The 10451-nt window shown below is 52.2% G+C and overlaps 1 protein-coding gene across 1 annotated transcript; it reads left to right on the top strand.

Moving 5' to 3' along the window:
* Positions 1-175: 175 nt before the first annotated feature.
* On the top strand, positions 176-10325 carry GID4 (GID complex subunit 4 homolog; the record flags this gene model as incomplete). Its single annotated transcript, XM_082490553.1, is given in 8 exon segments — positions 176-205; positions 207-282; positions 285-535; positions 3108-3167; positions 4132-4239; positions 5017-5118; positions 6164-6294; positions 7540-10325. Coding segments are annotated over 8 exon segments (822 nt in total). The 3' UTR covers positions 7604-10325.
* Positions 10326-10451: the final 126 nt, after the last annotated feature.

Below are 10451 nucleotides of genomic sequence, written 5' to 3'. Positions count from 1 at the left end.
CGCGCCGCGAACGCATTTTGACCCTTCGGCCTCCCCGTCCCGCCGCGCGTCTGTGCGTGAGAACTACATTTCCCAGCGGCGCCCGCGGCCGCGCCTGCCGGGAGAAAGCGCGTGCCCCGCGCTCGCGGCCAATCGGCGCCTAGCACCGCCCCTCCCGCAGCGCCCGCGAGGGCCAATGGGAGCGCGCGGAGGCGCTGCCGGGAGGCCCTGAGCCAGGCGGCAGCGGCGGCGGCGGCCTCGGCGTGAGGGAGCGGAGCGGAGCGGGCGGCGCCCCCGGCCGCGCTCGGCCCCGGCCACGCTGGCGCCCGGGGACCCTCCCGAGATGCCGGTGCGGAGCGAGCGGTGCCGCGCGGGCGGAGCGGCGGGCTCGGCCTCTTCGCCGCCCTCCGGGGCGGCCGCCAGTAGCCTGGTGCCGCCGCCCCCCATCAACACGGCGCAGCCCGGCGTGGCCACCTCGCTGCTCTACAGCGGCGCCAAGTTCCGCGGGCAGCAGCGCAGCAAGGGCAATGCCTACGAGGTGGAAGTCGTTATGCAGGTGAGGGGCCCGCCGGCGACCGCTTTCCCCCCGGGCCCGCCGCGGCCGGGTCCCCGCTCTCTTCAGGCCGCGGTCGCTGTTCCCGCCCCGCCGGTTCCCTCAGGCCGCCATCGCCCCTCTCTTGTCCCCTTCCACCCCCCTCTAAGGCCGCCGTCGTCTAGTGTCCCGCCCCCTCAGGTCTCTCAGCCCCCTCAACCTTTTCTTCTCCCCCGGTCCCCTGGCTGCTGCCGTCGTCCCTGCCGCCGTTTCCCTCAGGCCCCAGTTGCCTGCCCCCTCCGGCTCGGGTCGATGTCAGCCCTTCCCCCAGTTCCCTCAGAACCCAGAACTCGTGTGTCCCATCTCCTGAGCCCAGGCAAGGCCTGTGGCTGAGGTGGGGGAGATCCCTTCCCCTTAGTCCCAGCGTCCTTGTTCCCCTTAGCCCCAGTGAGGTGGGACCAGGGTAGCAGAGGCCTCAGGGGCGCCCTTCCTCTCAGCCCTGGAAAGGCCTGTCGTCCTCCCTGCCCCTGCTTCCCTCTGAGCTGGCAGTGCCTCCCTGCAATTCCCCTAGTTCCATCAAGTCCAGTAATGGCTGTGAGTCCTCAGGTTCTGGAGAGATCTCTATCCCCCCTTGCGCTTTCCCTTCCTTTTAGGATCAGGGCAAAAGACTGTCCTATTCCCCTCAGGCCCCAGGAGGGACCCCTTTCCCTCAGGCTCAGTGAGGCCCAGGACCACCACCTCCTTGCTCCCTTCCACTCAAACCCTGGGGAGGGCCTACTGTACTCAAGCTTTTTCTCCCCACCTCTGTCCCATTCCCCTCAGGCCTGGCAAAGTTCATAACCCAGGATTCCTTCTCCGCTCCCTTCACCCTCTGGGGTGGCCATGCAGAGTGGGTGTTGTCCTGGGAAGTCCCTACCAGTGGGACAGCCTGTATTTCAGGCCTGGCTGGAAATCAGCAGGGATCCAGGTCCCAGTCCCTGACTGGCACAGCATGGCCTGGCTTGATGTGGGACCCAGGGTTCCCTATCCCTGGGGTGTCGGAGGCTCCCCCAGGCTGAGCAGGGAGCCTGGGGCGAAGCGGAGTTGTTTGTCTGTGGCAGGAATGCAGCCAGACAGCTGTAGTGCCCAGCTGTGCTAGGGAATTGGGACGTTGGCTTATGTGGCTTTCCTATTCCTCCCTGCAGTCATTGTCACCCTGTGTGCTTTATTTTTAGTCCTAGGCATTGGCACGATTGCTTTGGGCAGAGCTGGTGAGGTGTGGAGTCATTAGTATGCGGGCAAGCCAGACATCTGATACATGCTTTCCTATAGAACACCCTGCGAGTCACAGCTTTGTTCCCAGTTTGGTGGCACGGGATCTGGGGGACTGTGGTTGAGCATGTAGCAAGTGCAGTGATGAAGCTTGACATGTGTGCTGGTGTTGTGGAGTAGTGTCAGAGCCTCAGGATCAGCAGATAGGGTAGCATTTGAACCGGACCGTCTGTTTTCATGTACAGTCCTCCTCTTGTCACCAGCACAAGCATACCTGGTATGGTTTGCTGTGGTGGGGACATCCTATGGCTGATCAGCTTCACTGCACGCTGCCGTCTTGCAGGGGCTGGCTGTGGCTTTGTGCTAAAAATGCTGCCGTTTTGCACGTGTCAGCTGAGAAGAGGTGGCTGCCTGCTCTCCCTGTGCTGAGTGCAGAGAATTGTCGCCTTTCTTTGATCACAGGTGGGGAAGATCCATCTTCTCACGGTTGATGTTTGCACTTCCCCCAAATAACTCGCTTCTTGTTTTGAAAATGGATCTGGAGATGTCAGGGGAAAAGCTTGGAAAATCCCCTGGCTTTAAAGGTGCTTGGAACAGGCGCAGCCCCCTGCCTAGCTTCTGCAGAGCAGAAGCTGCAAGATGCAGCTCTGTAACTCAAAAGAAGGGTGGCATAAAAGCATTAGATTTGGGAGAAAGGCCTCCTTCAAAACACACACAACATCATTTGGCTTCTGAGCAAGCTTTGGCATGTGCAGTGCTGCTGGGCTGGTTACTAGGCAGGGAGTACGGGTAGCGTGTTAGAGAGGCATGGGTCAGGCCTGTTAAATAAGCAGATGGGGAAGCTCAGGGCCGTGCTTTTTTCCTCTAGCCTGAATTATCTCCAGTAAATAGATGTCTTTTATGCTTCTCTCACCTGAATGCCAGTTTGCTGATAGCGGTTGACTGGGAAATGTCGGGGCTGGGGGTGTGGGTGATGCTGCCAGTGGTGTTCTCACTTGGAGAAAACTGTAAGTCTGCTTCCTTCTGGGTGGAGAGGTGGGGTTTGCTTCCCATCGGAGACTTCTGGGCAGATGGTGATGCTTCAGTGTGATGAAGATGGAAGCATGCAGGGTGTTGTCAGGCCTGGGATTTGGCAGCTGTCAGAGGTGAGCGGGACACCTGTAAATGGTCTTTCCAAGTGGTTCTCAGCTGTGGGGAAGGGCTGCCAATGTGAGCGTTGGGCAGTAAGCTGGACAGTCTGTACCAGTTGAAGCTGAAATTAGCCTTGGAGGGGTTAGAAACTGCTTTGGATCAATTGGGTGTCTTCATGCATATGCTTATGGTTGGACTTTGCACTCTTTTCTAGCATGTGGATATGGAAAACTCCTATCTCTGTGGATACTTGAAGATTAAAGGCCTTACAGAGGTGAGTGTTAACTGCAAAACAACAAGAAAAGGTGCTGTGTAAAGGTTTAGTTTTTTTTTTTCCTGGTGGAGTGGGAGAAGCTGCCACCGGAAATAGAGAGTGGAGGGATTGAGCGTACAGTAAATTTGACCACGAAGTAGTTTAATAGCATCAGTCTGTTGTTCTTGGCATGTCAAGCAAATACAACACGCCTTGATGAGAGTCCTGAACAAGGGAAGCTTATCTGGCATCCTGTAAGGTCTGAGCAGAAACGAATTTGACCCTGCAGTCAGCTTTAGGCACTCTACCAGTGGTAGTGTGTTGCTGAAAAAATAAACCAGGACCTGAATAGTCAGGTCTTTGCATACTTCATTCCCTGTCCATCCTCTAAGATCTGTTTATGGTTTCAGAGAGTCAATGAGACCTGTCTCCCAGGGGTGATGCTTCTTTCAGCTGTGGTGCACCATATGTCTGTCATTACACAGGAACACTTGGAGAAGCTTGGTCGCCCAAGCTGAGCCTCCTATTCCCTGCCTCCATTCTCCCAATTCAGTGCCAATGCAAAGCCGAAGAGGAGTACCTTCTTCCCTGGTGGGGTGGCTTAATCCAGCCCTCAAACTGTGTAACATTCATGAAGTAACTGCCAGTTATCTGCTGGGGAGAGGTGCTGGCTGTAAACAGTCACTTGTGATTGTCCAGTTGGGAGCTTCTCCACAGTCCAACTCTGTCCCGGCTCCTGGTTTCATGAAGTGAATAGAGAGGCTGGACTAAGAGGTGGAGGCTGTGCATGTCAGACTTTAAGATGTGTGGGGCAGGACGAGTCAGTGTGCTGCTTGGAGGGATGGGAGCACCAGCCTCAGGTTGCTCAGAGCTTTTGCTGTGAGTTGCTGCTTTTTGCTGAGCACATGCACCTCTATCTGCATTTGAGTTTCTGTCTCTAGGTGACAAAGCTTCTGACCTCTTGTTCATCTCTCTCCTTTCCTAGGAGTACCCAACCCTCACCACTTTCTTTGAAGGGGAAATAATCAGTAAAAAGCACCCGTTCTTAACGCGCAAGTGGGATGCTGATGAAGATGTGGATCGTAAACACTGGGTAAATAAATCAGGGGGGCAGATGGAGTCCTGGCTCAGCAGCTGGTTTGGAGATGAGGTACAGGGGCTGTCTGTGCAAGAGCTGTTGAAAGGTCTTGGAAAGCTCTCCTTTTTTGGTATCTCCCTCTCTCCCCCACTGGGATCTTTGGAACTAGAGGTCCCTTCAGCAGGCTGTTAGCTGTGATCCAGGAGAAGGGAAGGGGGTGACTTGCTGTCTATTTGCTGGCCCTGGGGTTGGAAGGGAAGAGGAGCAATCCCTGTCTCTTGCACCCCTAGGAGAACACACTCCTTGTTTTGAAGGCTTATCGTGAAATGGAGTGGAGAAGGGGAGAGGTGTCCCTCTGGCACAGGCAGGGCAGTTGGTACCTGTGTCTCAGTCACGCTACCAGCTACCTCAGCCCTCTGCTCAGGATAGGGTGTGTCTGCCACGGTGCTCTGGATCAGGGCCACAGCAGCCAGCTGATTGCCTCGCCACTTTGACCTTTGCTGTTGTTTGCCAGACTTTGACATTTATTATTTTTCTGTCAAATAATCTTCCTCTGGAAGTGTAGGAGCTTCTTCAGTCGGGCCGGGTGTGGCTGCGGGCATCTGGCAATCCTCTTTGTTGCCCTGTGCTAGTCTGAGGGGTGTGTTAAGCACTGCTCTGGCAGAAGAGCAGCCCCTTTGGTGAGGAGGTCCTGTTCCATAGCAGTTTTTCCCTCCCAAATAACAGCTGGTGCTTGTGAGCTCTACTCATGGAATAAGCATCCTGGGTTTTTTCTTTTCTTTTTTGTTTCAGGGGAAGTTCCAGGCTTTTTACCAGTATGCAAAAACATTTAATTCTGATGACTTTGATTATGAGGATCTGAAAAATGGGGACTATGTCTTCATGAGATGGAAGGTAAACTCTGCATGTCTCCTTCTCTGATGAGCTGCTTACAAGCGACTGACAGAGGCTTGTGGTGCCTGAAAGCTTTTTGAGCTACGCTGGTTTAATGAAAGATTTGACCCTACCAACCTCATAACCCACCATACTTGCAAATTCCAGTGTGACTCCTGTCTAGCCAGCTAATTGCATCCTTAAGGGCTGCAGTTACGGCTAAAAATGCAACAGGAAAGTCTTGCTTGGTAATGCTCCAGAGGGTGAGAGAATTGGTGTCTCTGGTCCCTGTGTGGGACCTGTGTGTTTGGTGGAGACTGGAGTCAGCTGGATCAGTTCCTCTGTCTTTACACAAGCTTTGTGCAGCTGTGGTGGGAGGAAATCCTAGAATCGCAGAAAGATTTGGGTTAGAAGGAACCTTTAAAGGTCATCTAGTACATGCCCTCTCTGTTGCCATGGGCAGAGACATCTTCCAGTTGCTTAAAGCCCCGACTAACCTGACCTTGAACACTTCCAGGGGATGGGGCATCCACAACTTCTCTGGGAACCTGTTCCAGTGTCTCTCTAGTCTCATAGTAAAGAATTTCTTCCTTATATTTAATTTAAAGCTACCCTCTTTCAGTTTAAAAGTGTTACCCCTTGTCCTATTGCTACAGGCCCTGGTAAAACATCTCTCTCCATCTTCCTTATAAGCCCCCTGTAAGTACTGAAAGGCTGCAATAAGGTCTCTTTGGAGCCTTCACTTCATTGTCACGCAGCTCTGATTCCTGATTTGCAATTGGCTTCTGGTTTGCAGTGGGCAGTTGAACTAAAACTGATCTCGTGCCCTCTTTAAAACTGGTTCTGTTCTCAGTTGTCTAGTTCCCTGTAAGATGCCTATAGTGGCAGGTGGTGAAAGAACATGCTGGTCTCTGGTCTGGGCTGCTGTGAGTGCAGGGAACGCTCAGCCAGGAATGCCTTTGTGTTAATGGATGCCAATATTCAGTTTGGGAGGGCAAATTGGGGCGGGGGGGGGGGGGTAGTATTTGACCGGCATTTAAAAATACGGTCTGTATTTTCTGTGCAGGAACAGTTCCTAGTCCCAGATCACACTATCAAAGACATCAGCGGTGCTTCCTTTGCTGGTTTCTATTACATCTGCTTCCAGAAGTCAGCAGCATCTATAGAGGGCTATTACTACCATAGGAGTTCAGAATGGTAAGGAAGCTTCCTTCCTCCTGCGGAATGAAGGGTGGCTCCTCAAACCAAGCAGTGACTCCTCTTCTGCTTGTCTGCAGCTTTGGGAGCATCCAGGTGGTGCTTCTCTGGGCTGGGAAGTAGGTTCAGTGTGGCGGCTGGATCTTGGGGCAGAAGGGGAGGGGGTGTGTGTCATGCTTGGCTGGAGCCAGGCGAGTGTAACCCATTCGTGTGGTATAAAGTGCTGCTCTTTTTGCGTGGCTGGGGATAACCCTGATGGCAACGTGGCGCAGGGGAGGTACGAGGTGTGGAGATGTGCTGAGGCCCAGTGAAGCAATGGTCTGGTGCGTCAGTGAGGTACGTTAGGAGGCAGAGACCAGCTGCGGTTCACTAAAAGCATCCCTCCAGAAGCCTGGTCTCCAGTCCAGCTCACAGGGCTTCCCTGCTCCTGCCCTCCCGTGGGGACAGGCAAGTGTAAGGCAGCCGGGCCTCTTGTGCAGGGTTGTGCTCCCTCAGTTTGTGCTTTGCTCAGTGATTCAAGCTTTGAGCTTCTCCATGCCTTGGCCCTTCAGAGGATGTTGGAGGGGCCTTCAAGAAGGAGCTCGGTGCTTTCTGACATATAACAGCTTGGCTGTTGCTCCCTTCAAACAGAAATCCTGTTAGGCCAGTGCTTTGTAGTCCACGGTCCTTGAGGTGTTGCTGTAAGACACAGGGAACAGTTAATGTTAATTGGTTGGTTTCTTATTAAAGCCATGTGATAAGTAGCTGTGGAGAGCTCTTTTCCCTCTGACAGCTTTGGATATTTGTCACATGCAGCAAGTGAATCTGGAGGGTGGCTGGAAGCTCTCGGGGAGGGAAGGTACCTGGGAGGCTTTCAGATGAATCCCCTTGAGCTAAGCTTTGAAAGACCCAAGTGTAATTTGCAGTTGTAGCAAACACCATTTGAACATGAAAGTTGTTGAACTTCAAAAGGTGCCCAAAATCTGCAGTCAGCCCACCTTGAACACAGCCTGGCTGCAGGTAGCTCAAAGGCACGGGAAAGGAAATGAGGAACGATGCCAAGTCCTCACAGGGTTTTGGCACTACTGGTAAGTGGGTGTTGGGTGCCTGAACACCTCTGAGACTTGACTCTGAGACGGTGAAGGGGAAGAGAAGAGCCAGGCACCAGGATGTCTGCTCTGTGGCCTGCCAAGCAAGAGCTGTTAGTGCTAGGGGAGTTCTGTTGCTCTATGTAATCCTCTTGTCTGTCTTTTCCCTCTCTCCCAGGTATCAGTCATTGAATTTAACTCACGTTCCTGAGCACAGTGCTCCTATCTATGAATTCCGATGACAGCTGTCCAGAACTGATACTGCACAGAAGCAAACCGGGCAGGAGAGCATGGCCTGCCAGGAGAACTGTGTCCCTGTCGGAGCACGGGAATGCACGCTTCTCTCCTGCCCCTCGGACTCGCGAGAGAGAGAGCCTGAATGTTAACCCACCCAGCCCAAGGAGCGTGGCTGCTGGAGCTTGATTATCCCTCCTGTTGAGTGGCGATTTGATCTTTAATCTGGTTTTAAGCTACCTTTAAATGCACTTTCTTATTGCACAGCTAGTTTCTCTATCACTGAAGTTCCTCCCGGCTCCCCTCTGGAAGCTGTCTCTCAGTAGCTGGAATCAGTGGTCTGTCCTCTGAGTAATAAGAAAATATAAGCTCAGTGCTTCTATTTTCCTTGTTACAGCCTGATGTGGGTTGAAATCGCCAGGACTCAGGTTTGTTGCCCAGATTGCCAGCTCTGATGCTCCCAGAGCCGGGTCCTGTGTGTGAGGCTCTGCTTGGCAGAGAGCTGCTCAGCTGCAGAGTCTGTTGGGGGAGTGTCGGCTGAGACAGATAAGGCTTGAAAGAGTCTTTGCTTCGCGCTGGCTAACGAGGTTAGCCAGAGCTGCAGATCTGTCATGAACACCAATCCTTTGGAGCTGGGAGCTGGTTCCGGTGTCTGGATACGCCACTGGGAATTAATTTAATGTATGGACTTCCAGGCTCTCAGTAAAGTGGATCTGAACTCTGCTTATAGGTGTATATTTGCTCTTTACTTAAGTTAAGGGTGAAAAAAGAAAAAAGAAAAAAAAAAGGAGAAAAAAAAAAAGACTTTAATAAAAAAAAAAAATATTTTTATGGTTCCTTTTTCCAAGGACCCTATGGCAAATGCACAAATACTCAATTACATTTTACCGTTTTCACATTGAAAACTGGGAATGTCTGCGTTAGTTTTTATATATGTGTATGTAATCAGCTAGCTGCTTTGGGAAAGTAATCAGAGTGCAAGTGTTGAGCAGAGTCGCAGGAACAGCTCTGGGACCATTCAGCACTTGTACTCAGTCTTCATGCTTCACCAACACCACTGCTTGATACCTTTTTACAAGGAAAAAAAAAAAAGAAAAACAACAACAAAAAAACCCCAGTAGCTCTCCTCTGACTTTGAAATGTTTCAAGTGATATAACTTAAGGCTTGTGTGCCAAAGTGTGTGTGTATGCGCGTGTGGTTTCTTTTTTGTTTAAAGACATTTTAAAAGTTGGGCTCGGTTGTATATTTAATGTGACAGTCCCACCTGTGGGGCTTTTGTGAGAGTTTAGTTTGCGTTTTTCTGGCTGTTTAAAAAACAAAACAAAACAAAAAACCCAACAGAAATACCAAAACCCTTAAAACAGGCTTGTGTCACGTGCTAACCGGGTGGGTGTTGAGAACGGGTTTGCTGCATGGGAGAGGAAAGCAAAGCCCCCCGCGTGCCTAGTGCCAAGCTGGTTTGGGTTTTCTTCTTTTTAATTAACTTTCTTCCTTTCGGCAGCATGTCTGTCTGGTTTATTGCAGCAGCTGAATTGCTAGTTTAAGCCTTAACGAGAAAGTATTCAGGTCTCGGTGAGCCCATTTCCTATATTCCAAGTTGGGATCTTGTGTGATTGGAGAAGCGGCCAGGCCGGTCTCAGGAGATGACGCGGAAAGCACCTGCCTCATGTGTGCTGTTTGCTGCAGATGAATCCTTTTCCCCAGCACAAATGGAGAGAGACCTTACAAGAGAAGGAGGGGGAGACCTGGCAGGACCCCCCCTTCCCTGTGACGGAGGAAGTGTGTGCTGTTGTCTTGGCTGTTGCGGGTAGATTTGTAGAGTAGCACGAAGGTGAGCAGGAGAGTGATTTGAGAGACAAAGGGAGAGCGGCTGCAAGCAGAGCAGTTGGGAAGTGGATTCCCATTTTATTCTGCTCCCCTCGGAGAAACTCACCCCCTTTGGCGATGGGGAGAGGGGTTTCCTCACAGACGGTGCTGGGACGTGTCCTGGTTTTAGAGGCGAAAGCCAGTGGTGCTGCTCGGCTGTGACCAAGCGTGTGGGTGAAGCCTCCTTCCAGGTGCTGTGTGAGCGCAGGGACCCCGCTCCAGCGGCTCTTTGCAGCCCTCCGGAGCTGTCTGTGTGCAATATTGGTGGCGGCACCAGTCTCCCTGCGCTCCCCAGGGCTGTCAGTGCCAACATGACACTTGGGTTTCTGATGTGGTTTAGTTGCATTAACACTGTGGCCGTTGGCAGAAAGCTGGATTAGGAAGGGTCTTGGGGGTTGTTTAATATGTATAACTACCCCAAAAACCTCTGAAGTTTTTCTTTGAGACTTGATATGTTGTGAGAAGGGTGGAGAAGGAGCGTCCTGGTCTCTGCCTGTCTCCTTCCCACCATCCCAAAGCCAATTTTGGCTGAAAGCCAAGATGGCTGGTGTGGTGCTGGCCCATGGGACACGTGTGGTGGGTGCAGAGCAGGTCGTGGAGCCGAGAGGTTTGCAGCGGCTGTTGGCTACTCTAAAGCCTTTGTTTTGGTTTTGTTTTTCTTTGACTTGTTTGATGAGCGAAGGAGAGATGTTATGTATGTCATGGTGTGGTGGAGAGAACTGCCAGGGGGAGGATCTGGGGTGCAGAGGTAAGAAATGGGGTCTTTGGGTCTCGGAAAGGGTTGCGATGTCTCTCTTTAACTGTGCTGGCTGCAGAAGGGGTGTACTTGCGGGTGAAGGACGGAGCAGGGGATAAGGAGGTGTTTTGCGGAGCTATTAACGTCCAAATTAAACATGAAATGTATTTAAAGGGTCTGTGTCCGTGTGTGTTTGTCGACCAAAGTGTTTCTCAGTTCTGGGGCAGAGCTGTGCTTCATCTCTCTGCCTCGA

This window comes from Vanellus vanellus (assembly GCF_965231255.1).
Source record: "Vanellus vanellus genome assembly, chromosome: 14".
Classification (NCBI taxonomy): domain Eukaryota; kingdom Metazoa; phylum Chordata; class Aves; order Charadriiformes; family Charadriidae; genus Vanellus; species Vanellus vanellus.
This window is presented reverse-complemented; position numbering and strand designations above follow the sequence as displayed.